General features: G+C 36.8%; 3 protein-coding genes across 3 annotated transcripts; all 3 read right to left on the bottom strand.

The window, feature by feature from the left end:
* Window positions 1–1,325: 1,325 nt before the first annotated feature.
* On the bottom strand, window positions 1,326–16,945 carry casp8 (caspase 8, apoptosis-related cysteine peptidase). Its single transcript, XM_089134600.1, has 16 exons — window positions 16,806–16,945; window positions 15,261–15,562; window positions 14,922–15,021; window positions 14,525–14,675; window positions 14,394–14,431; window positions 13,443–13,467; window positions 13,305–13,360; window positions 12,811–12,931; window positions 12,215–12,713; window positions 10,775–10,896; window positions 3,439–3,467; window positions 3,081–3,203; window positions 2,823–2,940; window positions 2,621–2,743; window positions 2,031–2,514; window positions 1,326–1,839 (listed from the first exon to the last, which is right to left on the bottom strand). Exons 2-16 carry the CDS (start codon window positions 15,557–15,559, stop codon window positions 1,692–1,694), a joined length of 2,436 nt encoding a protein of 811 aa, XP_088990726.1. The 5' UTR covers window positions 15,560–15,562; window positions 16,806–16,945; the 3' UTR covers window positions 1,326–1,691.
* A 352-nt stretch (window positions 16,946–17,297) lies between these two features.
* catip (ciliogenesis associated TTC17 interacting protein) lies at window positions 17,298–20,236 on the bottom strand. The gene is made up of 10 exons (XM_089133875.1): window positions 20,028–20,236; window positions 19,797–19,865; window positions 19,071–19,256; window positions 18,928–18,983; window positions 18,704–18,790; window positions 18,433–18,600; window positions 18,172–18,296; window positions 17,855–17,931; window positions 17,671–17,759; window positions 17,298–17,557 (listed from the first exon to the last, which is right to left on the bottom strand). The coding sequence occupies exons 2-10, from the start codon at window positions 19,861–19,863 to the stop codon at window positions 17,372–17,374; spliced, it is 1,041 nt and encodes a 346-aa protein (XP_088990001.1). The 5' UTR covers window positions 19,864–19,865; window positions 20,028–20,236; the 3' UTR covers window positions 17,298–17,371.
* A 122-nt stretch (window positions 20,237–20,358) lies between these two features.
* Window positions 20,359–27,210, bottom strand: pnkd (PNKD metallo-beta-lactamase domain containing). Its single transcript, XM_039689586.2, has 9 exons — window positions 27,021–27,210; window positions 26,515–26,630; window positions 26,325–26,437; window positions 25,862–25,920; window positions 23,655–23,747; window positions 23,393–23,559; window positions 23,066–23,152; window positions 21,563–21,678; window positions 20,359–20,911 (listed from the first exon to the last, which is right to left on the bottom strand). Exons 1-9 carry the CDS (start codon window positions 27,179–27,181, stop codon window positions 20,738–20,740), a joined length of 1,086 nt encoding a protein of 361 aa, XP_039545520.1. The 5' UTR covers window positions 27,182–27,210; the 3' UTR covers window positions 20,359–20,737.
* Between the last annotated feature and the right edge of the window lie 266 nt (window positions 27,211–27,476).

Raw genomic sequence — 27,476 nt, 5'->3', positions numbered from 1 at the left:
AACAGAATGTCAAAAATGAATATTTTTTCCCCTGGGATAACCTGGTCTAACACAAAGTGTCCAAATGAATGATTATTACCACCATGGATCAAAGACAGATGAACACATGTTCTGTAATAGAAAGGTCAACAGGTCAAAAACAATGTGTCCATTTGATTGATCGATAGGTCAAAGGTTAATCGATATTTCAGAGATGGAATCCAGAAGGTCAAAGGTTAATGCCTACTTCAAAGATGGAATCCGGAAGGTCAAAGGTCAGCTCCGCCCACCTGTCAATCATAGGTTAATAAATCATCTTGACACAAGCTGTATCCTATAACTACTGACCCATATACAAAGATACCAGTTACTTGAAGACTCACCAGAATGACAGAATTGACGAAGGGACACATCCCCCCGACCAAATATTCAAATCATTGGTCATCAACATGGGTTTTTCTGACCAGTTCTGTCAGAAACATATAAGATTATAAATATGCAGTAGTTTTCTGACGGCCCTAATTTTTCACAGAGACAGTTATTTGCTAATGTTTACCACCCACAGGAATGACATTTTATTTGTAACACCGCATATTTGCCACATCTGTAAAAGTGAAGAGAAAGAATAATTTGAAACCAATTTGTTTTTCAGTTTTTAATGACAAACTTGTGGTTAAAACACAGGGTTTTTCCAGATATGTGCATATTATTATCCAAACCGTGCATGCAAACTGCATCTGAAAAGTCTTTAAAATTTTTAAATACATAAAAGCCTGATTAAATATTCAATGAAATGCACATGACATTATCAAGTTAAAATAAAATTCATCAACACAGAAACATGCCATTGGGTAAGACCAACAGAAAAGTATACTGTATGTCAAATGTAGGCATCAGAAAACACATTTCCACAGGCAGGGACAAGAACGGCCATGGTAATTATACTGTAAATACACAATAATAGCTAAAACGGCAGTTTGTGTCCAGTGCCATAGTGACTATACAGAGTATTTAATATCACTTTAGGGGATAAAATATGTCAGCATAAATTGAGTTTGATTATACTGCTATGTATAGCAGTTGTTTTAACTTACAATACATTTAACTGAAACTCCTAAACATCCATTCACTGTTCTAAAGACATCAATTCCTTTAGATGAGTAATCACTTATTAATGTTCAATCAAATATAAAAAACCTTTACAAAATGTATTCCGGCATGTGATCCAGTAAAGACAAAAAAGAATGAAAACCTAACCCCAATTTAATGTTATTTAACATAAAAATTAAAAAGAAATATATTCCTATTCCAATAATACTGTACTGTAAAATATGAAGTAGTTGTATCAATTAATAAAAAAATACTTTTATTATACAGAACAGTACAATTACAATACTAATATATTTATGGCTGTCTTCATTTCTGAAAGATGGAGCCATAGAAAGCAAGCCATTAGTAAACGCATCATTTGCTGTTTGTTTATTAACCGTTTGCGGCAATGTCGATATCAGTGCAGTTCACGTGGGTCCCAGGTTGAAAAATACAGAAATCGTTATATGGCCAGCATTATTTAAATACAACAGTGGAGTTGTAAATTATGTAAATTATTAACTAATGGTTATCAACCATTATGACTTGATCTTCTATGGATCCAGCATAATAAGGAACAGGAGGGCTTTATTAACATATCATAAATTATACAAATATTACATTTAGCTGTTAAAAGGAGTTTGCTTCATGGGAAGGACCAGTTTTTTGGTTAGAGTGTAGCGAACCTCAGGCATCTGCTTGAAATGCTGATAGTTTTTGGAGCTCACTTCTAGATTCACCCTTGTCAAAATTGAGAGCATATCCTCTTTGCTGTCAAAAAAAGAAAGAGATAACAAACAAGTTACATGAGTAGGTTGTGGACACATCAATACATATTAGTGTTTACAAATGCAAAATAGCCGTATGCACGCATCTTTTGATGGTGCTTTGAATGACCAGACCACAATGTGTTTCCAAGATAATAAAACTCACCCAAAATGATCAAAATAAAGACAACTCACCATGGACAGCCAGTTTCAAGCTGCTTGCAGAGCTCCTGGATATAGATAGACCCGTCTTTAGTGTTGCGAAACGACTGGTATTGTTCTACTGTGGCCATTCCGATTAGGAAATCAGCTTTTAAAGGAACACTGTGCAACGTAGAAGTTTCATCTTCTGTGGTGCTCTCCGGTCCATCTGGCATCCACACACCTTGCTGGGCCTCATTACCCTGACAGGCCTGAATGAAGAAAAGCTTGGGCTTGCTGACTAGGGTGCGACAATCTGCAAAAGGCTGTGTGAGTTCATGAATCGGAACTTGTTTTCCATCTATTCCCAGAACAGAGCCTTTCTCTCCATGGGAGAGGATGCAACAGACAAAGGCATCCATGTGAGAGTGATCCCTCTCGGCAAACTCCTTTATCACATTTTGCATATCTGAGGCTTGCAAATCGGCCCGCACATCTACTTTGAAAAACATGTTCTCAAACACTCTGGTAAGATCATCTAGGAGAAAAAGTCAAATGTATTGTTAGGTCTTCATCATAAAGCCAAATTTGACATATTCATTAGTAAACTACATTTAAAGTAGGGATCAAACTCCCCAAAATACCTTTATCTTTGTCTGTCCCTTCCCGGTTTTTAAGTGATGAACCCTCAAAGTTATAGTTGTTGATGATCAAACAATATCCACAAGGTCTGTTTGACATGGAATAAAATTCATTGTGCTTTGTCACTGTGAAAATAAAGACAGTTTAGGAGAAGGTTAGGCTTGGCATATAGTTTACTAACATAACAGATTGTAAATGACTTACCTGCATGCTTCTTTTTAGGGTAATGGTCAGAAATATTGCCGGTGGCTTGAAGGGGCTCCCGCTTTCTTTTATTTTTAGGTGAAATATTCTTTTGAACACATTGGTTTTCTTTGGCTCCCTATGTTAAAATAAATAAAAAGAGAAATACTACTAATAGCATAATATTATCACAATGGTTCAGAAATATAATTTTCTCAAATAATATATCTATAAAATAACAGGACATTTAAAATTACATTCATTAAAAGGAAATCTTACTTGTGATTTCCTCTTTACAGCCTTCTTTCTTCGTGATTTATCTGATGCTTTGCCCTTATTTTGCTCATTCTTGGTAGCCTGACTTTTCTGATCATTGTTGCTGACATGGCCAGTTTCATTCATCTGAGAGTAATTAATAGAAAAACCGTATGCCAACAGAATCATTAGATGTTTGTATATCAACAAATAATGTAATATATTGTCCAATACACGGTTTTAAACCAAAACATTCAACATATTAAAAACACCGCGCACCGCCAGTGAGTGTGTGGAGTCAGTGTGCAGGAAGTTTTCGCGCGCTTTTGTGCAGATACAAAAATATAAACGTAAACATATGAATGAGTAAACAAACACTTACCATTAACTCGAGGAAAAGTGCAAGATTGGCTTATGAAACAATGCAGATCAGTCGGATAGATTTAGATTTTGTTGGTGTTCTGTGGACATTGAGTGCGGAGAAAGAGAAAGATGGACAGAATCTCTCCGCTCTATCCGGAAGAAAGTTAAATGCCCGCCTCAAAGAATATCTCATATTACGAGAGTTACCGCATGCAGGCGGGAGGAGCTGCAAACGGACACTTTCTGATTCCCGGGCCGTAGTATTAGTAATCGACGCTCGTGCTGTGTTTGTAGACTTACCACAGCAGAAGTGAAATAAATGCAATATTTGTCAAATACAGAGACGTTTCAGTTACTTTATCTCTGCTTTATGTAGTTACTATTACTAATACAGTCTGTTTGCACAAGAATTCAACCTTTGCCCATAGTCTACTAGCCCAAAAATGAATTGGTGTTTTTTTTTTAAATACATTTTGCAATTACATAGCGACTTCATGAAAAGGGATTTCACTGTTTTAAAAGCAGATTTATGAGCATTCGTGGAACTGAAGATTTGAGTTGGCTGGGAAAAAAAGTCAAGAGTTCAAGAGTTCTTGAAGCTGACATGTGCGAGAACGGGTTACGGAGTGTGAGACACCCCCTGTATGTATCTAGGCAACGGAACACATTTGTGGTCATGTGACCAATATGTTTTCAAGCCCCTCAAATATCCAGAAGCACCCCCTTTACTGTCTATGGTAGTACCTGAGTCATAGACCTTATTCAGAGCAGCGCCATGACAGGGAGGCTGTGAGGGATAGACTTACCGTGTTTCCAATGGCATCCGCTGTAAAAAGCTGAATAAAGCTCCTAGATTACTTTCAATTTTCCACAGCTTACACTTTCGGGAGTTTTTTGTCAACTGAAATTTCTTGGAAAGATATTTTTTTTAATGTTTCATGAGCAGAAAAATCCGAAAACACATTAAATAACAGCCCATTGAAGAGATGCATGACTATCCCTCACAGCCTCGCTTTCATTCTCATTAAAAATCAAAGATGGCCCTGCCGTGAATAAGGCGTATTGCAGTACACGAGATCCAGGGGGGCGGAGTTGGATCCAGATCTAGGGGTGGAGATGGGTATAATTAGGGGCGGGGTTAGGGGTCAGAGGGCAGAGATGGGTAGGGAGGAGTTGGATTCCTCTGGATTTCGTGTTCTGCAGTGAGGACCTTGGCCATGAAGGAGAGAACAGAGGCTCTGGGAGAGAAGTGCTGTGGTAAGCATGTTACCACGTGTGTGTAAGCACACACACACACACACACACACACACACACACACACAACAATTTGCTTGAAAAAAATCATTTTCTTGCTGTCAGCTTAATCAGCTGTTGTGCCAAAGCAAATTGATTCAGGTAGAAAAAATTATATCATACATGTTGATGAACTACCAACATATAAAACCATGTGATGGTGCAAGCTGAAGATTATCCTGAATTGCTAAGAGAGATTGTTTTTTCTAAAATATGGCTGTGGGGTAAAGTGAGACACGAGGCACAAGTTAAGTTTAGTCTTAAACATATTTTAATGTAATATTACATATTTTTAATGTCATAAACATTGTAGAAAAGCCATCATGCCAAGGCAATACAGCAGGGAAGACAGCCTGGGGCTTCCTAGCACGTCACCATCTCTCTGTATGAACTCATAACAGTAATAATATTATTAAAACAAGTAATACAGTAATAAAACAACAGTCGGGGAGTTCTTTGATAATCTTGATGTAGCGATGGACATGTTCCTAAAAGTGATGGGGTGAAGAAGCTGCCTCAACCTGAAAGGCCTGAAGGAACCATAGACAGTAAAATAAATGGACACAGCGACCCCATAGACTTCATAGGAGAAAAGTGAAGTGAATTAGAAGCACTCACTTCCTGACGGCTGAGCGCACACTGCGCAGGCTCAAACTGAGTTTGACCTCATAGATGTGACGTGAGCAACCTGTCTGACAGTTGTAAGTCTTCTAGTAGCTGCGCCAAGAGGAATCTGAATCATTCCCTTCCGAATTTTGCTGTCCTTGAGCTAGCGACGGAATTAACTTTATGATTGTTTATGGGCCTCTCCCTTGACTTTATGCCTCCATCCCATATCCGTCAATGATAGGGTGAGATGAAGCTTCACACCCTCACAGAAACGGAGGAGTTACAGGCCAGATGAGCCACAATTATGTCACAGCGCATGCAATGCTAGTCTACTTTTCAGAGTTTTATTCTAAATTCATTTAAAAGCATAATCTTAAAAGTTTCAATTAGATCTTTTAAAATTAAAAGACTGTTTAAAGTTTTTATTAAAGTCCTATCATCTGTTTATCTTACAAGACTTCTGTATGATATAAATGGGTTTGCATGAATTTAACCAAAGGTATTATTTATACTAAAATGTAAGAAAAATTAAAAGCAAAAACTGTGATTTGGCATCTTAGATCTTATTTATACAAAATAATTCAAACATTATTTTGTCCATGTCACATGAAACAAGTTGTTAAAGTTTGTTTTTGTTCTTTTAAAAGAAATCACGCGACTCTACGTTGCACTTGGTCTTGACCGAATATTTAATTTTACTCATCTTAATTCAAAGCATGATCTTACTTTTCTACGTAGCTATATGACCCTACCTATAAGTTATATCATTTTTACTTTTCTTGTATCTCCCAAACTATCCTTATTCATTGTGGAAAGACACAGGTGAAACCCTTCACTGAGAATATACTATCGGTTATCTACTCAAAATATATGTAGAATTTTCAAATGTTAGCAAAATAGTGAAATTGTATTTGGCATTCAAACCTATAGTACTCTCTAGCGCCGCGCATTTTTAAATGTGTGTTGTGATTACGGTGACCGGTATGTGCCAAGAAGCTAGGACATGTCGTCCAATAGCACTTTTTCAAGTTTAACTATACACATTCTACCGTTACGCCGCCTATATAATGAATTACACAACCACGGAATGAAAAAGCTTGTAATTTAGATCATTGACTTACCTTTCGATAAGAAAGTAGGACTTCTGCGTTCCTTTCAAAGTCTTTCTCCTTCATTAGCTCTATCCACCTGGGAAAAGCTGTCCCAACATTTACCCTCGTTTTGAATTTGCCGGTCACGTTTCCTTTTAGATTCAATTTTTAAGCTTAATCATGGCAACGAGGATTGCAGTATCGTGCAGCAGTCTCACAGCAGCCTCTTACTGACTTCCTTTTGCAAAAATTGTTATGGCTATATTAATAAAAATTCTACTTTAGGTCGGCATTAAACAAAATCATTAAGAGTAATCTTTAAAAGAAATAGAAGATATGAATGTATTAAAACTATAAAGATTTAATTGGGGTCACTAGGGTCAAACTTTCCAATTGATTGATCGCTTCCCGGATAACCACCATGTACCAACACATGTTTTTTGGATTAGAAAGGTCAACCGGTCAACAACCAGAATGTTCAATTGATTGATCGCTTCCTGGGATCAGCTGGGTCAAAACCAGAATGTAGCCACACATGTTCTCGATTAGAAAAGGTCAACGGGTCAAAACCAGAATGTTCACACGCATGTTCTCGATTAGAAAAGGTCATCGGGTCAAAACCAGAATGTTCACACACATGTTCTCGATTAGAAAAGGTCATAGGTTAATCGATATTCCAGAGATGGAATGCAAAAGGTCAACGGGTCAAAAACCACCTGTCCATTTGATTGATCGATAGGTCAAAGGTTAATCGATATTCCAGAGATGGAATGCAAAAGGTCGAAGGTTTATGACTACTTCAAAGATGGAATCCGGAAGGGCAAAGGTCAGCTCCGCCCCCTGTCCATCAAAAAGCAATAAATCATTTTGACACAAGCTGCTGAGTTAGAACTACTGATGCCAAAATGAATGGGAGTCTATGGAATGCTAACAGCAGGTAATGGCTTGTTAGCCAATGGCGATCCCCAGGGAGACTTGAGTTTCTGGCTGGTGGATAGACCCTTGGGAGGAACTACATCAGCCCCTTTTCCACCAAAGCATTTTGAGAGCCGGTGCCTGCGCGCAAACCAGTTCTTTGTGTTTCGACAACCAAAGAACCGGTTCTCAGCCGGGAAAACTGGTTCCAAAGTGGCACCAACTCTTTGCTGGACTAGAACCGTTCTTTTACCACATCATGCTTACATCGGGGGCTGGGGCGGGTTTAGATGTGTTCTAAACATCTTTTCTGACCATAATATTGGATATTATGGCAAAGCCAGGAGAAACATTTGCAGAAACACGTTGGACTCCGCGTTTGTATTTGTTATGCTTAAAGTTGGCGCAAGCGTTTCTATTTTTAAATTTTTTTATTGAAAACATAAGCAAAGAAGAAAACAGTCACAATATAGAACAAATTAATGGAAAGAAAAAATACACAAGACAGGGGTACATAACTAATCAGAAAAGATTACATATCAAACGAAAAGACTTAGATATTTCAATTGTTTTTAAAGCCTTCTTGGTTCACGAGTTAGAGATAATGCCAAAGTAATGTTGTATTTGCAAGCGTTTCTAGCTAAGACGTATGGCGACGTACACACTGACGTAATGACGTCGTTCCCTGGGTGCTCTACTCAGTGGAAAAACGTTCTGAAAAGGTTCGCAAGTTGAACCAAATCTGAATCAACTTTGAACCAGCACCAGTTCCGAACCAGTTCTTTTTTTGGTGGAAAAGGGGTAACAGAGAGAGCAACTCTTCATGTTTCCCTGTAACCTCCAGGACTGGAATGTATGCCTAGTTGTTGTAGAGTATGACAGGCTGTGATGTTCTGGTCCAGGTGGATCCAGTCCTGTATTCTGAGTCCCAGGTTGTTCCTTTGCTTTGACCCCCAGACAATAGATGGCTCTAGTCTAAGGGTCCTGTGTTCTGACCCCAAGACTATGTTCTAATCTAACTAGTTCTATCTGTCATTTGAATGTTAATTAAAATATTTTGTATTATATATTTTGTTTTATTTGATTTTGTTAATTTCAAGTGTTTAGAAAAAAAAAAATGCTTAATTGACCAATCCCCATGATTCTGTTAGTCCGAGATTAGTTCAGGACTCGCATCGAACAAAAAAAGTGCTCCACACGGGGGTCAATAAAGGCCTTCGGAAGTGAAGCGTTTTGTTTGTGTAAGAAAATATCCATATTTTAAACTTTAGCGATTAAAATAACTAGCTTCTGGCAGACTCTCTACAACATTTTTCTCTAAAGTTTTTCATGGAACTCCGAACACCACCAGGGGGGTCTCATGGCTCCTGTTTGAAAATCCCACATCAAGATGTTGTGGGATGATAGACCTGTGTTTCTACAAAACAAAGACCCAGTTTCACAGACAGGGTTTAGATGAAGGCCTTAGTTTAATTAGGACATTTAATTAGCTTTTATAAATGTGCGTTAGAAAAAGACATTACTGTTGTGCATCTTGAGACAAAAGAACGGCAGTGACTTATTTTAAGATTTGTCAGTGCAAGTTGCTTTCAGACAAAACTGCTCAAATTTGCATTTTAGTCTAGGAGTAAGCCTTGTCTGTAAAATGTCCATATTTCAAACTTTAAGCTTTCTTTGAGTGTCGACACCTCCAGTGTCCATTCTTTAAAAAATACTTTGTTGGGAGCTCCTTTTGTCAGAAAATCTGTACGTATGAACACTGAGAAGGGGAGTCTAAACTTGTACTGTTATTACTAAGCCCACATCTATCTGGAATCTGATCCTCAATATTATTTTTTTTCTAAACTAGTGGGTTTAAAATTCGTATTATAATGATAATCCCGGTCAAATTATCCCTTTTCAAAGGCAAATGTTAGTTGCTTGGTTCCTCATATTTAAACACCCCGATCTTATATAATTTGGAATAACAAGGACCTAGACATAAATCTTTTGTCTTTGATAGTTGGTTTAAAAATTGAATTATTTCTGTATCAACTATTCAATCAAAATGGGTCAATTTGTAATTATTCTGAGTTTCTTAGTAAAGCATGGATTTCCTTTTACTCCAAAAGAACAATTGTGGCAGATGCAGTGGCACAAGGAGTTCTCATGCTTTTTAAAGGATTTGCTTTTTCATCCCTGTCACTCAGTGGAACTGTGTAAGACACTTGCAGGTAAACACTGACAGTGTCTTTCTTCATCTAAATAATAATAAATAAATAAAAATGTTTCAGGAGGAGTCTGTTCCTATGCCTTATAATTAGTTCTTACTTACTGGAATGGTTTTGTAAGTGTGACATTATGACAAAAATTTGGACATTACCTCACAAATACCTGATAACTAACAAAATTAGAGAAATAACCTTTAAGTTTAATCGTAGGTTTCACCTAGATAAGTGCTCTCTCAAAAGACTGATATTAGAATTAGAAAATAATGATATTAATACCCTCTGTTGTTTTGGTGTGACATTTGTGATTTTATCAAATGTTATGTGAATCCTAACTCTGAGTTACATTTAAAAAATGTAATTAAAAAAGAAAAGTGATTTTAGCTTAAAAACCTTATTTTTCCGATAGCTAACTATTATATTCACACATATACATTTTCTAAATGCATTTTTTTTTAAAGATTTAAACTTGAAAAGAAAATGTATTTTGAATTTATTGAGTTCTCTAAAAACTAAAAATCTACAAGAACAGTGGCTGTGTTTAAGGACTTGGAACTTAATCTGGATTGAAAGACTGAAGGACTGGAGTATTGTTGTGTTATGACAATGACGATAATTGTTGTTAATATTTTTTTCCCGTTTCTTTTCTTAAAGTATTTTATAAAAAAAAAAAAATTTATGAAATGCTTGAAGAAATGCTTCATGAAGAAATGCTCCCTTCATAAAGCGAAGGAAAAGAAATGACAATCTTAAAATTGCAGGAGAAAATGAAATAATTAAAAAATGTAACAAAACTTTGTTTAATTAAAAAATTGTATAATTCTTAAATGACAATTTTAAGAATGTCTAAGTTTATTATTTTCTATACATCAGTTATTTCTCACCATTTTAAAGTCTTAAACAACTTTAAGAAATATCAATAGATCTGCATTTACAACAGCATTCAAAACTAAATCATTTAGACAGCTGGTATAGAAATCACATTACATATCTGATGTACTCTTATTACTCTTGAATTGCACTGTTTAAAAATATAACTACATTTCCATAACTCTGTGCTGTAAACTGAATTTCAAAATTTGAGACCAGACTCAAAGAGATAGCAAGATCAATATGACTCTATAGTGCCAAAGTGCCTCGATCCTCCCTGAAAGATAAACATAGACTCTGAGTAACGGAATAATGTTAACGTGGCTAGCGTAAATCCACTAATACCAAAGTCAATCAGTTGCTTCAGTTCATGGGAAAACCAGCTTCTTGGTGAGGGTATATCGAGGCTCAGGCATCTGCTTGTGGCCTTGCAAAACTTTGGTGCTCACTTCACGGTTTACCTTTGTCAGGATGGACAAGATATCCTCGTGTCTATCAGAAAAGCAGATAAGCAGACTTTAATATGGATCCATCTAAATTAAACCACCATAAAATATTCAACAGGAGCATTTTCTCCAAGGAGGCAAGAGAGGCAGTTTCTCTTTAAAGGGGTGATGAACTGAGAAATCTAAATTTCCTTGAGCTTTTGACATCTAAGAGTTTCCGAACTGAAAACGTACTTGTTAATCCATTAAAAGCTTTTATTGACACCAGGCTCAGCAAACGACTCACTTTTCGAAGTGGGGAACTATGGCGACAAAAACGATAAAACACCACCCCCGCAGAAGAAGACCAACTTCAATCTCTTCAACACGGCCGGTTTAGCCCCGCCCATTTCATGTGCCATCTATATTGGATCTGACAGGAATGGTGCAACACACGGACTCTGGGTCGAACATGTATGGCCGAATCATTCCGGTTGCCATTTTACATTATTGGAAGTTTTCAAAACAATTTCCCCCATGTACACCGATGAGTGAGTTGAAACTCGTTATAATATGCAAAAGTGGGCGTTAACTTCCAAGTCTTCAATGCGAGACGCTCACAAAACAGAGCATTTTTTTTAGCTAGGCTCAAAACTAGGGTAGAAAATAGCCCATTACTTATTCATTTTGATGTTTTTGAATGTAAAAACCAAGCGAATGTCATAAGTTGACCTCAGACAACAATATAAAATAAAAAAAAGTCAGTCCATGACCCCTTTAAAGGCATTCAAATAAGAAAGTATTTGACAAAAAAGGTGATCAAACACTGTGTAGACCAACATTTTTCTAAAGTTCTACATGACACCACTGCAGTAAGGTTTAGAAGAATACATGATCTCTATTGCCTTCCAGGTGCTCACTGCTCTTTCTCTGAAGTGTAGAGTAAACAGGGCTGTCGCTTAGGGCGGAAAAGGGGCACAGTGTTGTAGGGGGGCCCATGGGGCATTGGGGAGCCTTGAGCTCAATTTCTATTGAAGGGGTACCCCTCTATGGAGCCTCGGACATGAGACGGGAGGAAAAATTCTTCGGGGGGAAAAAAACCCTTCATAATGTCCTTTCTGAATAACAATATGAATTCCTATTAAAACAAGACGCTAAACTTTTGAATGGAAGTGCATGCACAAATAGCATTTCTTTATCGGCATGAATGGGTCAAACTGATGGAAATAGATGGGATGACTGGTGGAAACTAAAGACTGCAAAGTAAACATCACAGAACTGGAGCATGACTTTATACAGACCCAGCAAAGGTACATATAAAAAGTCACGTGTATATCTTTCATTCAAGGCATGCCATGAATGCATCCTCTATGTTTTTAACTCACCTGCATTTCTTCAGCTGTTTACAGAGCTCCTGGATATAGATAGACCCTCGTTTAATGTGGCGATACGACTGGTAGTACTCTACTGTGGCCATTCCGATTAGGAAATCAGCTTCAATGGGAATCTTGCGCAATGCTGGATTACAAGCATCCTCCTCAAATGGTCCTTCTTCTGTATCATTCACTTCTCCATCTGCGGTCCATATACCGTTCTGGCCCACATCACCCTGACAGGCCTGAATGAAGAAAAGCTTGGGCTTGCTAGCTAGTGTGCGGCATTTAGAAAAAGGCTGTGTGAGTTCACGGATTTCAACCGGTTCACCATCTGTGCCCAACACCGTGCCTTTCTTTCCATGCGAGAGGACACAGCAGACAAAAGCGCCCATTTTAGCATGATTCTTATCTGCAAACTCCTTTATCACATCTCTTATATCTGAGGCTTGCAGATCGTCCCGCACCTCAACCTCGAAATGCATTCTTTTAAACAAGACATCAAGAGCCTCTACAGAAATAGAGAGAGAAAGTGTTCATTTAGAAGTCACAATTGTAAGGAATTATACAAATGAGATAAGAAAGGGTTAACTTAATACCCAAAATACCTCGGTCCTTCTGAGTGCCTTCACGGTTGCGCAATGAGGTATTTTCTTTAAATCTGTAGTTGTTGATGATTAGACAGTGTCCAAGAGGCCGTTGAGTCATGATATAATAGTCATCTGACTGCTTGAATGCAAAGCAAATAACATTAAAATGACATTTATTTACATATTACACAAATAGCCAGTACACAACAATCACACATCTTATTCATAATTCATCATTGTTAAATCCTAGCAGTGGAACTATGGAAATTAAAAACAGCCTTTTGTTACTAGCATGTGCTACAGTATGTCTTGATGAAAAAGTTCAAATCTATCAGTTGTGGGACTATTGGGTTCTATTAAAACAGTTGATCATCGTGACCCTGATCCATCAATTAATCAAAATTGATGTGAAATCTTGGATGTGTACAGATACAACAGTCTTTTAACAGTCATTGTTAAACGGTCATTTAACAATGAAACAATAAAGAATAAAAGGTAATTGTCTTTTTTACCCTGGGTGGAGTGTCTGAATCGGTGGAAACAGAGCCAATAGAAGAGTCTCTTCTCCCTAGGAAAGGCGTATAAGATTAGAAATAGATACATTTAAAAAGATCATTAATGTGCAACAATGTACAACATATATAACTCACGTCCTTCCCCTCTCTCTATGTTCACCTGTTGTGTTGACAGCAAGATGTGGAGGAAAGAGAAACACATATTATCCATTAAATTGCACTCTGTATTAGAATGTGACTACTACTATTATTAACTGATATTTTCAAAGGCTCTTTATTTTGAGAATGTTAATTTATGTGAAAATATTAATTGCTGATATAAGCTGTAGATGTGTGGTTCTCAACAACCCAGGTCATGTACAGCAGGGTAAAAACTACTCTAGTGTAACTGTATTTTATGTTAGCAAAACAAAAAGGCTTGACTAAACTTAAAAGAGAGGAAACAGCGCTTCGCATATAAAGGCGGTGTATTCAGTCAAACTCAGAATTTTGGCTCAAATACATCTGACACTTGGTGCAGATTAAACACCAAACTAAGCAGATGCCAATATTGACAGGTTGTGTAACATTCCATAATCCTAAAATCATTTAAACAAGGCAATAAAATATGACTTAGACTACATTAAACAGGTTCACTTAGAACAATGATAAACATGGTTGTCGGAGAAGAATCTAATAGTTTTTACTAATAATTTGGTTCGCTGTCGGCTCACCACTTAAAGGTAAATATAAAGTTTGGTTGAGAAACACTGCTTTAGATTTTATGGGTGTAAATGTTACACAAATATTTACACATTTTCTAAGATTACCCAGATCAGTGGCGGCTCATTGGGGGAGACAAAGGAAGCACAGCCTACCCAAATTGAGGTGAAAATGGGAGAAGGACGATAAAGTGTTAGTAAAATTTTCTTTACATATTATGTCTACAATTGAACAAATTAACCATTTTAACGCAGTTAAGCAAAATAAATAAATACATAAATCCATGGCAGGGGATCCCCAGACTCCAACAATTTAAAATAACCACATCATGAGAATGATTTGTCATAATGTGTGAAAATTGAGGCAAAGATTTGGCTTACTTACAATGGGTAAATGGGTTTCCTCATGAGGTCTGTGAGTCTCTTCAAAACATAAGAAAAAACAAAACATTGTTGTATATGTTTGGATAAATGAGAAGAGCAGATATGGATAATTCATTTGATTTAATCAGTAACCTTGTTCTGGGCCTCTGCCCATTTTCTGGAACTCCTCTATCCTAAAGGCCAGCTTTTTGTCACATCGCCAAAGAATACTGTAAAGTTCATCCAGGTTGTCTTCCCCAAGCTTCTGATTCTTTTCCATCTCAATCATAACATCTAGTAGTGACTGTATGGTTCAAATAAAACAACAGGTTAAAAAGCAAACCATAAATACAGTAAATAGTAGACTAAAAAAAAATATATATTTTTTTTTTAATTAAATAAAATTGAAAAATAATGTAATTTACAAAGCTAGATTTTGCAGTCAAATTAGTTCGTTATCAGCAATAGTATATTCCACGTTCACATTAATTTATTATTTGAGTGCAATCAGCACTAACATTATAACTTCAGGGCTTAAGATAAAACTCACAGTCGATGTTTCTAGTTTTGCCCTTGGAAGATCCGAAAGGAACTTTACAGAGCAAAGGTTTTCTTCTGTCATGTCCTCAGATATTTTAAGAAGCATCTTTCTGATGAGAAGAGGAAAACAAAACACACATTGTGACATCAAATATTAAAAGTAGTGTAAGAACAAGCTGCATTTTCCAAAAAACAAAACAAAAAACTATTTGCTATTGACAGTGTTCTTGACTTCTATGGATCTTGTTTAGCATGTCAGTGTGCTAATCTCTATCAGACAATAACTTTAAGGGAGTTTTTTATATTGTAGTAATCTACATTCATGGATCGTTGGGAATTTTCTTCATACCTGTAAGGTGAGACAACTTTACTAGGAAATTCACGTTCTGTCAGTTTTCTTTCCACTTCCTCTTTCGAAGTGTTCAGGATGTAAAGCAAGTCAAGGCGCCCAATTGTGATCAGAAGCTCAGGGACAAGTAGCTCGTCATCAAGCAGTGTTTGCTCGTCCAGTCGCAGGAACAGGTCTTTGGCATCTCTCACGGTCTCCAAACGCTTCTTGGGAATCAGGTTCATGCATAGAAACTTCAGCTGGTCCACATCAGTACTTGTCAGGTTCTCGTCAATCTCGTGAAACTTCTGGGGATCCATATTCTGCTCCATAATGTAAAATAGAAAATCAATGATATAAAGGGAAAACATTTTAAACAACCTTAAAAAGCCAATACTTTGTGACAGGACTGAAACCATAATAGACACTGAGGGAAATAATTCCCCTCCAATAGAAGTGACCAAAGCGTCCCCTCAAATATTTGATATTCTTGATGCTGCTCTGATGCACTCTAAACACTTTTTAGGCCGGTCTGCCTCAGCGGTCTAACAGTGCTCGTCAATGTCAAAATCACCAAGATTACCAATCAAAGAAGATGGGACATACTGTTAACATAAAACGAGTGCTAAAATCGAAGAATTCCAACATGATGTTTTATTGTTTAAGTTTCAACAGTGAAAGAATGCATAAAAAAAATCAAAGACTTAAAAGCGACTTTGATCATTTGTAAATATGGTGATGCCATTTCCTAATCTTTTTAATGAAATTATGATGCTTTGAATTGAAGATATGCTTATTTACAAGAAACGTTGTAGGTTTTTGGCATAGACATGAGCGAAATACATATTTTTAAAATAAAGTATTATTTGCTAAGTTTATTTGATTACACTACAACTACTGCTACGTCTTCACTAAATCCAATTCAATTCTTCAATAGTAAGAAGTAATAATTCATTAATTTGTGAACTTTTGCTCTGACAAACATGTCTCAACTTGCCCAACCCAACATTTGGGAAAATATCAATGTCCTAAGAGCAGAGTTCGACGGTTTAATGTATTTCGGGTTTTTGTTGTGTTCGCAGATAAAATATGATAATAGAATTTTTGTTTGGCTAACAGAATTTTAATTTCATAATACTAAAACACAAAGACTCGGTTTTAGATCGTATCATAAAAGTAGCCTACTGAGAAACACACACATAGGACTTTTGTGACAACATACTACGTCACGTAGGCCTATTTATAAATCACCTAATAGTTCTGCGGTGTGATAAGAATTTTTTTAACAATCAACAATAACAATGTGTAGAGCGAAATGTTTAACATTTATACAAGTATAAAACAATTGCTTTAGATCAAATGTATAATGTCACAATTAACAATTCACGACACTGCTGCAACTGTTTCTTGTCAACTAACGTTACCCCCAAAAAAACTTGTTCACCGAGTCGAGAGCTAAAATGCTACTGCTAAAATCATATGAATCCTAAACTAAGTTTTGACAAACACGTCCATGAAATTCAACTCGGACGAACAATCAACGAAAATACTCAAAAATCCTCTTACCTTTACATTCACAACATCCAACTGAAATGATATCAACGTATTACGTAAACACTAGAGGAACCACAAGCAATATAACGTTAGTCTGATGTACATGCTAAAGCCGTTTCCAACGCGTTTTTTTACTTTCAGTTTCATCATCTTCAATTTTAAACAGGAAGTGTCACAAGGGCGTGTTCACACGTGTTGTGTAATTCTGGGAGTTGAGTCATGGAATTTTAAAGAAATACTTAGTTTACAGAAAGTTTGACTTGAAGAAAAAAAAAAAATAAAGAGTTTATATGTATCATTATAAATACTGCTTCAGCTATTTTCTATATACAAATTAAAATTATGTTATATGACAAGACAAGCTTGAATGTTTTACAAGCTAGAATGTTTACTGTTTCAGTTATTGTTTTATATATGCACTATTTCTTTATTACTGCACTACCAATCAGTGTCTCTCACACCAGGATCTGTTCATCCATATGAATCAATTACCATCACAGAATATATACCAAGAAAACCTTTATTTTCAATCTCTGCTACATCACACCATTTGGTAGTGTTTATTATCTCTATGGAAATTATTGGGAGTCATTAGGGGATTTTCCTGAAGGACTTTCAGAGGCAAAGGGTGCAAAAAAGTCACGAGCAAAGGAGAAGATGTCTTGAGGTTTCCTCAACAGCAGGAACTGCAGGAAGTCTGCCATCAAAGCCTTTAGCTCAGGGTGTTGTCTGATGTAGGAGGAGTAGTCCGCTTTGAGCTCCTCCTATGTCATAAACAGGTGACAGAGAGTCACAACTTTGCTTATATAAAATTTGCTTCTGATATTCTTGAGTAATATATGGTGTCAGTTAAATGCTTATGAACAGTTATAGGCACCTTTCTGTCAAGAAACTTTGAGTAAAGCTCCATATCTTCCTCCCAGATGAGTGGCTTCTTCTCAAACACAGGAATTTGGTTTTTCTCCTCTAAAAAAAAAAAAAAAAAAAAAGTTTTACTTTAAAGTTTAAAGATTACTTTTGATCACAAAGAAGCAGACTGCCAAATTTTAAGGTCTTCAAACCTTTATCGAGGAAGAAAGGCAAATGCAGTAGCTTCATAATGGCAGGTGAGCCCAACTGCACTCTGCTTGCCAGATGCCTAAGTGTAAAATATTTTAGGAAAGGTTAATGTTCAAACAAAGGTCAAATCTTTAAAACTTCTGTAGCTGCTGAAAAAAGTTTGAGTTTGTAAACAACTATGTATGGCAGCTTTGGTTTGTTTGAAGGACCAAGCTATCATCAACAGCTAATCAACAGCTATCATCCACTCTTATGAGAAATTTCATCCAGTCAGATGACAAATTTTTCTTTTTAGCAAAAAACGAAGAGAGTATTCTACCCATCAGACATGAAATAGCAATGCCAAGTTGCTGAGGAGTCCTTTGCAGAGTAGACAGTCCTTTCAATCCCAAAGATATCGACTAGCTCTTCACCAATCATCTGCTTCTTACACCCAAGTTCTCTCTGAAGCAAACAAGTGGATCAAGCAAAAATGATAAAAAGCCCACCACCTTCAATTGTACATGTACTGTTCATATAAATTTGGCCTATAAATAACATCCAAGGGTTGAACTATAGGCAATAATCTCCCTGGACTTACATAAACTGATTTAGAAAGCACTGTATCAGCATCAAATGACAGGAACGTCATGTATTGCGGAACAATCTTCTGCCGAGCCAGAATGCGTAGGATCAGGAAGTTGGACGCTTCAGACACAAAGCCTTTTAGAGAACTCAATGGAAATGTGTGTGTTTGAGTCTTCACTCCCTAAAGAATGAGTTGAAAAATGGGAAATTTCATTATACTTTTTTTTCTTTTGCACATATTTAAGGAAATGTATTCAACATATGTTGTGCAGCATAGTACTCACCTCTTTCTCTGAGATGATCCTGTTTACCACTAGTTGATCATCCTGTCTAACAATATGTACCTTCCGGTCCACCGTCTGCTTTTCCAGCTGGAATGTTTACAACACTTCAGATTTGGGTGGCTTAACAGTTCGATTTCGATTATTTCATTTATTGTATATATCAAATTAAACTGAATTAAACGGAACCTAACCTACGTTTTTCGTAAAGTCGATAGAAAAGATACCTTTACATATTCATGATGATTCTCTTCCAGTATCTCAAGCTTTCTGGATATGTAGGCTGGCAAGCACACAAGGGAACAAACACAGAGTTTAACAAACTTTATGAACAATTATACAAATTATGAAGAGAAGAAATAATTCACACCTTCAATGGATGTGCCACAAGGAATGTCATCGATCGTTCCATGACTATTGGCATGGAGCAGATAGCAAAGCTCCTTATTGTAATTCGCCTTGGTGACGCTCACAGAGAAGTCTCCCAGCTCCCTACCCGAATCTGACACAGTCACAAGTGAATCCGCAAACAAACAATCATCCAGATCCCTGGATCCTATAAGTGAGAGCAGAAGTGGCTTGCAATTAGAAGCCTGCTGCAATCACGTACTGTTAATCTCTTGACCGAAGATTAATTTATGGTGATCACAGTGGGTCTGAAAATACTTGCAGAAACATTCAGTGCATTCATTAATTAAAGGCACATTTATGTAGACGTCAGCACTTCATGATTTATCATAATGCTGGCACAAACCATCCATCCTGCAAAGTTATCATAGTAAATAAAATTATATATATAATTTTATATTCCCATATATATATATATATATATATATATATATATATATATATATATATATATATATGTGTGTGTGTGTGTGTGTGTGTGTGTGTACTGTTCAAATTATTCTCAAAAAGAAGAGTAGTTCAACTTTATGAACGTGAAGGGCATTGCTGCCATTAACAGATGGTCCCAGACCATATAATAACATCTCTGACAAAAAAACTTTAGAAGTGACGTAATTTATTGAATCATAATCATGTTTAAATTAACTTACCAATGGGAAAAAAAATCCCCCCACAAAAAATGACTCACCAATGCCGTGAATAAACTCCACTGCATTAACTGAAGCTTTCAGTTCTTCGGTTTCATTCTCCTCCATGCCTTAGAGTCCAGATATAAAACCAGAGATTATCATAACATTAGTTCAAAATAACTACCTAACTGTGACAAATATACATATATAATATCGATATTCTCAATAATATTGAGAATTTTAATACTAAGTTACTCGCGTCTTTGTTTCTTTATAACGTTAGCAGCTACCTGGATCATGCGGTGCTTCAGCAAATGATCAAACGAGCTAACGTACTTTGCTAATTTTATTAAAAAGCAGAATCAACAATAAACTGACACATATGGCTTTAACACGAAAGGAAACAGCCCAAACTTCTAACGACAGCTACAATAGGCATTTAAACCCTTTTATTTAGCGTCTATTTGTGTTTTACGTTCATGCCTCCAACTTATTAGCATCTTTGGTTTCCTTGGTAACGATGTTGTTAACTGTCGTAAACCTTCTTGTAATGGCGCCACACTATTTCCACATCTATGATTTGATTTTCACAGGGCAACAAATGGAATATAGACATATTAGTTAATCAATTCATGGGTTTATTATGACAACTAGTACATAAATATCAGTACTTTGTGGTACCATAGTTATTCAAAACGCTGGGAGCCGCTCCAACACAGTCAAGGGTAAGAAAAAAAAAGAAGAACATTTTAAATATTTTTCAGTTCAAACGATGCCTTTTAAAGTCTACCAAATACTTAAAAGTAAAAAAAAAAATTTGTATACAAAATAATGCCCATGTCAACTTCACACTGCTCAAAACCTTCACTTTTCAGGTCACTGTTTAAATTCACATTAAATTAATGCTTTTAATCCAGCTCACTTATGTAAGGAGGAGCAGTACGTTTAGCTTGGAATGGTTTCAGTGGTTGCAACCTCCAAATGTAAGAGGATAAAAGCCTTATCGGTCCTTAAAAATGTCCTTCCGTCTACGCAGCTCCTCTAAAACACGGGCGCGGTATGACGTCCAGTCCTCGTCCTGCTTCTGCTCCAGGCCCAGAGCCCCCTGGAGATCCTGGGAGTGGCTCCGCAGGAAAGGATTGTATTGCTTCTCCTCAGCTAGAGTGGATGGACACTGTATAAAGAAGAGAGATAATTACATTAAAAGGGTTAGTTCACTCTTTAAATTCTAATTTAAATTCTATTATTATTTTTTCACTTTCAAGTCGCTCATAAGACTTTCATTCATTTTTGAAACACAAAAGATATTTTTAATGAAATCTGAGTTTTATTTCGCTGAAAACGTGTTTACCCAAAACTGTGATGGTTCAAAAAGAGATCCATCCATATTAAGTGCAATTTATTTCTCAAAGTCTTGAAGAGAAACAATCGCTTTACATGACAAACTTTTGCTAAAAGCGAAAAATCGCTTTTATTCAAATAAAAACACTAATCAGCAAACAGAACTCAAATATGGTAAAGAGCTCAACCATACCTAAATTATGCTTGAGGGTACATTTACCAAATTTGAGTGCTCTACAAATTTCACTGATCAATGGCTTAGTAAATGCCTAAATGATTAAATCTTTCAGATTTCACTAAAAACAGCTTAATTTGTGTTCAGAAGATGAATGAAAGACTAAATGATATAAGGGTGAGGAATTGATGACATAATTTTAATTTTTTAGTAAACTATTACTTTAAAACAAGCTTGGTAACAATTATGTTGGACTGTCTTGGCCTTATTTAATAGGAGGATTTTTAACAGAATTGTCATCTTTCTTACTGTACACAATCTCTGACTTCTCTGTTGCTGCACCCACTGCAGCTTCTGCTCCCGTACAACATTACAAGGATCCACTTCAGCAGCAAACAGAAGGTTATCTTCAGCATACTCATGTCCTGAGAAAAAGGTACCAACTTCATTAACACGAACATGAAGCTTTTCCTTAGAATCACACCCAAGTGCTAGTTTACGAAAGCATAAAAACAAAAAATGACAAACAGGCGTGTCACATTACAATTAACCCAGGGTTAAATTCAGCATATGATTCAAAATAGGGCTTTTCACACTACAGTTAAACCCGGGTTACCGTAGTTCTAAACCCTGCTTTTAAACCTGTGGGATTACAAATTTAAGAATCTGTTTAAGATCTGCTGATCCTACATCCTTACATTACACGCTTTTCATCAAAATGAACAAATCTTTTTCCGAGTCAATTCGTTCATTTTGTTCGTTGAATGAACCAAATGATACGGGAAAAGATTTGTTCGTTTTGATGAACGAGTTCGAACAGGAGAGTCACGAACACGCATCACAGAACAGAGCAAGGCGAGCATTTGAGCTTATAAAACTTAAACTTTGTTATTTATTTATTAAATGAGCGATCATTTCGCTTGATAAGACCCTTATTCATTGTCTGGAATCGTTTAAAGCCCTTTGAACAGTTTGCAGTTTGCACTGAAACTGTCTTTTGGACCTTGAACCATTTGGTTCCCACTGAAGTGCATTATATGGAGAAAAATCCTGGAATGTTTTCATCAAAAACCTTCATTTCTTTTCGACTGAAGAAAGAAAGACATGGATATCTTGGATGACATGGGGGTGAATAAATTATCAGCAAAAGTTTAATTCTTTCCTCTATAGTCCAGAAAACCCATTCAGAAAAGAAGTCGACAATATAATATAAAGGATGTGCAATGCTACATTATTTATAATGATTTATGTATTATGCCTTTATGTAAACAGGTTGCATGCTGGGCTCGTCCAATCAATGACATTGGGAATATGCAAATAAGAATGTTAACACAGGGTTAAGGAATGTCCAGTGCAAAATGTAAGCTTATGATTACCCAAGATAAATTAACCTCGGGTAAATTATGAGCATTGTGAAATGTGAAGCAAAATAACCCAGGATTCCATTTACCCAGGGTTTAAAATGACCCAGGGTTAACTATTTCAAGTGGAAAAAGCCCTAAATGTGGTGCAAGAATGCCATAAATACATTAAAAATTGATACAATTTATATAGTTGCAGACACTCTCATGCATTGTGCTTAGTTTCAGCACCTAAGGGAAATCAAAATTGCCAACAAAAGCTTCATGAAGAGACACAAAAAGGTTATGTTCTGTCCAATAGACCCCAAATAACTGTCTATCCAGTATTTGTTATGATCCCAGGATAAAGTATGAACAGTCTGAAACATGAAACAAATAACCCAAATACAAAATTGACTCTGGTTTACAACTTCACGTGTGAAAAGACTATAAAAAAACAGTGTTTTCATACCAGGCCAAAGCAGAGTATCGTCGTTCAGCGATCCCACAGTATCCAGAGATGACAACATAGTTGAGGCATTACCTTCAAACATTCTCCCTACAAGGGTTGGAAATGATTCAGAGCTTTAAATAGGCCAAGCTGGATTTAAGAATTCTTGTTTGCAGTTGACATGCCTTGCTGTGCATCCGTATGGGGTAAATCGTAATGTAAGCATTTGTACACTATATGTCAAACATTGAAGGCAGGGAACAATAACACTACAAATATTTTAAACAAAAATGATACAATGACATTTTAAGAGCACTCTGAGATAGCAATGTTTATTGCCACACTCACCACATCCAGAGAGGAATACCAGATCCCCTGAAAACAAGCTGCTGGGGCCACCGATCACCCGGCCATCGAGCAGGTAGATCATGTGACCCACTGTGTGCCCAGGTGTAAAGAAGGCCCTGAAGTGCAGCCGAGTTCCAAAATCTATTGTGTCTTTGTCTGAAAGGGGGCTAAATTCACAAAACATCAATTGAAGTGGTCCATCTCATGCTCTCAAGTACTATCCAACGTCATCTGAAATTATTATATATTCAAAGGTACTGACTGTGTAAGGCCTGGAATGTTGTCCATAGCATTCCCATACACTCGACAGGAACTGTAACGCCTCTTTAGAGCCCTGTTTCCTCCACTGTGGTCCCTGGTTAGGGAAAAATGTATGAAAATAAGCAATTCAATCTTGATGAGGTTAAGTTCGACAGAAATTAAAAGTTTCCTCATTGTCATTCTAAGCCCATAAGACTTTCATTAATCGTCAGAACACAAATTAAGATGCATCTTAATATTCTTACATTTTTGTCCAACCAGTCAAAAAAATTTCAAGCAACATTTTCAAGCTTAAAAAAAAACACAGTAAAAGTATCCAAGTCTTCTGAAGAGAGATACTCACTTTACCATATTTGATGTGCAATATGCATGTGCATTGGTCAAAGTTTTTGTCAATAAAAACCTAAATTAGACATTTTCATCATATAAAGTGATTGGCCCTCATTTATCAAAAGTGCGTACACCAAATTTCCAGCGTACACCTTGGGTACACTCAAAACCACGGTGAGTTTGAGATTTATCAATATGGACGTGGGCGTACGGCACGCTCAAATCCTACACCAGCTCAGGAGGTGGTGTACGCACGTTTTGAGTTAGTGAGGAAATCCGCAGAAAAATTCCTAACGCCACAAAACGCACTGACAAACTAAAAGATATGACATATTATGACCCACTGTAAAACAAACAAACAAAAAAACAACATAGTAATTATAAACTTCAGTGTTTATTTTTGTGTAAGGTGGACTTCAATGTTTAATTTGTGTGACTTTACCAAAGCATTTGATTTGTAATATGTATTCCTTCAGTTGCGAACCCGCTTTACCCTGACGTTTCAGGATTATCCCCGGCAGGTGCGCACGGACTGGGTTCGGTAGCCTAATGAAAGGCTTTCAATCACCAAAAAATTATTCAGACTGACAAAATAATAAAAAATACGTTCTTCTTCTTTTAAATGATAATAATAATACAATTAATAATAACGACATCCTTCTTCTAAATAACAATAAGCATCATTAATACAAATCATAATAATAAGAAGAATACTATTACAAATTGTCATGCAATTATTAAAGGCACACTGTGGAACTTTTCAACCTTTATAATATATTACCAAAACCCACTGAGATGGTACTTCCACTTACAATAGGTTGAATGACACGTCTGCCGTAGCCTGAAGGTATCTGTGTCGCTTTTACTAGCACTATGTAACTTCGGGTTTCGGGTAGGAACCCGAGCACAAAAAGAACTACAAAATTCGACCGCTTTACGGCATACGTCACCTACGTCACCCCCAACTTCCTCAGATTCTGATGCGAGTCCTCAACACGCGTTTGATTGCCGTCTATATGTTTTCATCACAGTTGACTGTTTGTTGACTTTTGCGACAGTGCTGCGGAGCTTGTGGCCTCGAGGGACGGTAGACGTGAAAGTTACAGGTCGAGCACCACTATTGGCCAAAAGTTCCGCGGTGTGCCTTTAATGTGAATGAATGGTACTTCACATCACATCATCATCATCACTATCATACATGTGATGTGATTCGAAATTGAATGCTAATTTCAAAAGACATGCTGCAAAATAATGCATTGTGATAGGTCATTTTGGCTCCACGTCGGAGAAATTTCTCTTCTTTGCCATCTTCCGTGTGTCCATGGCGTAAAATGAGGGCGTGGGGGGAGCGGAGACTTGAATATTTAGGGGCGTGTTATTCTAATGACGATCATTTTCGGCCGCGGGATTTATCAAGGGCAGGCATTGCGTACACCTGGATTTCAAACGTACGCACATCTTCATAAATCAGGCGGTGAGAGGAGTGTAAGCATAATCTTACACCAACATATACACTCGTTTCTACGCAAGATTGATAAACGAGGGCCATTGTGTCTATTTATATGGATTTATTGTATTTTGGTTGTTTACTTTCAATGGATGGTGAACTCGTGAGAATATTGATGATATCTTCACGTGTGTTCCGAAGATGAACAAAGTCTTATGGGTTTAAAACAATATTATTATTATTTTATTATTTTGGGGTGAACTAACCCTTAGATGTTGTTAGATGCCTCATGTGTCTTAGAACTGGTGCAATGTGACATTACAACGCTAAAATTATCTTCATAATAAAAATAAAAGCAATACAATTGCTGCTAATAGATTGTGCAGCATTCAGGCTGTATAGATTTTTGGCATTTTCAAATTTGCTCTTACCAGTGCTTGTGCGTGCACAGAACAGCTTGTAATGCCGCCCCCTCTTCCTCTAGACATGCCTGTGTGGGTGTGAAGAAGACAGACCATGAAATAATATTAGAAACGAGAAGACAAATCTAAGGCTCTGGTTAAGGTCATGTGAAAGATAAGTTATAGACATGTGACTTTATACATGACACATTCCCAGAAAGCATCTCTTCACGTATATGAAGGGCCGACTCCTACATATTTTGATATTACTACTGTACTTTTGCATTTGTGAGAATGAAAAACTGGAATCTGTCCATTACAATGACCGATTTCCAATAAAAATAACTGAAAATGATTCCATCTTCCACAATTTTGGTAAACCAGTGAGGAAACGGGAGTCATTTCCACAAAACCACATGGGTTTGGCAATTTCATTACAGTAAGATATATAATCCAGAAAACTATTTCTGAAACTCCTTGTTTTGAATCCAACCTGAACAGGCTGAGGGTCGGCAGGATCAACCACAACAGCCGTATTGGATGCAGTGTCAATAACCACATAGCTGTAGTTGTCTGATAAGATGGGTACTGGTATTATCTTGATGCCTGTTGGAAATAATAGTGTCATTAATTATTGGTAATCAGCTGTTGGGTGTATGATGGAAAAAGGTGCTTCTGCTCACCGTTTATTATAGTAGGTTGAGTTCTGGAATGGCCAGTGGGGTACCGCTCTCGTGCTTTCCTCATCTGCCTCTTATGAAATATGTACCCAAGTTTGGTCCGCGTATACAGAGAGTACCTGAAAGTGTTTTTAAAGATAAATTAAAAACTAAATAATCAATTAGGGGAGTAAATGAAAGTTTGTAAGTGTCTAGACTAGTGAATTTCATTACAAGTACCCTAGTTTGTTTAATAAGAGAGAATACTTTCATTGATTAACCATGGTGTTGACGTTTTACATTTTACCGTTAGTAGATTTTCATTAGATTTCTACATTAATCACGGTCACGGACCATGATAAATGACAAATCAATAACATTCAATGAAGGGAACGATAAGTAAATCGTTTATATTTCAATATCACGTACAAAACTGTTTAGGTAAATATCATTTACGATAGAGTGTATAAAAACAGTAGCCTGTGTTAACATGAAACAGACTGCGGCAGCAGGCCAAATAAGCCACTTACGCTATCCAAAACAGTGGTTTCTCTGTGCGAGCCATCAGTTTACCGATCGGGCTGTTTTTCCATGCACTTCTTCTGGCGCATTTAGGGAAACGACAGATGTAAAACCCTCCACATATTGAAGCAATGCAAAGTAAATACACTGTCCAGTCCGGAAGCGCCATTCTAGAGGGCGTGTCGACGATGACGCAATTAAAAGGTACAACTACGAGTGGCAGATACTTGACTCTTATTTTATTTTTCTATATCTTCATGCATTTTTTATAAGGTGCATTGTTTGTATCTGGCAGCTATTATTGGGCGATAACATTTGTGCACAAACATTACATTTATTGTAAACTCCATGCATGTTTACATAGCATGTTTTACCATACCAAAAAATAAATATGTAGTTTTGTGACCCCATCTCTAATCGCTCTATTTGACTCTGTCGTATTGCTAATAAGGTAAGCAATACGC

The sequence above is a fragment of the Pimephales promelas genome, chromosome 8 (assembly GCF_988280905.1).
Source record: "Pimephales promelas chromosome 8, fPimPro1.hap1.1, whole genome shotgun sequence".
In the NCBI taxonomy this organism is placed as follows: Eukaryota; Metazoa; Chordata; class Actinopteri; order Cypriniformes; family Leuciscidae; genus Pimephales; species Pimephales promelas.
Note: the sequence above shows the minus strand (reverse complement) of the source record. Positions and strands in the feature narration are given on the sequence as shown.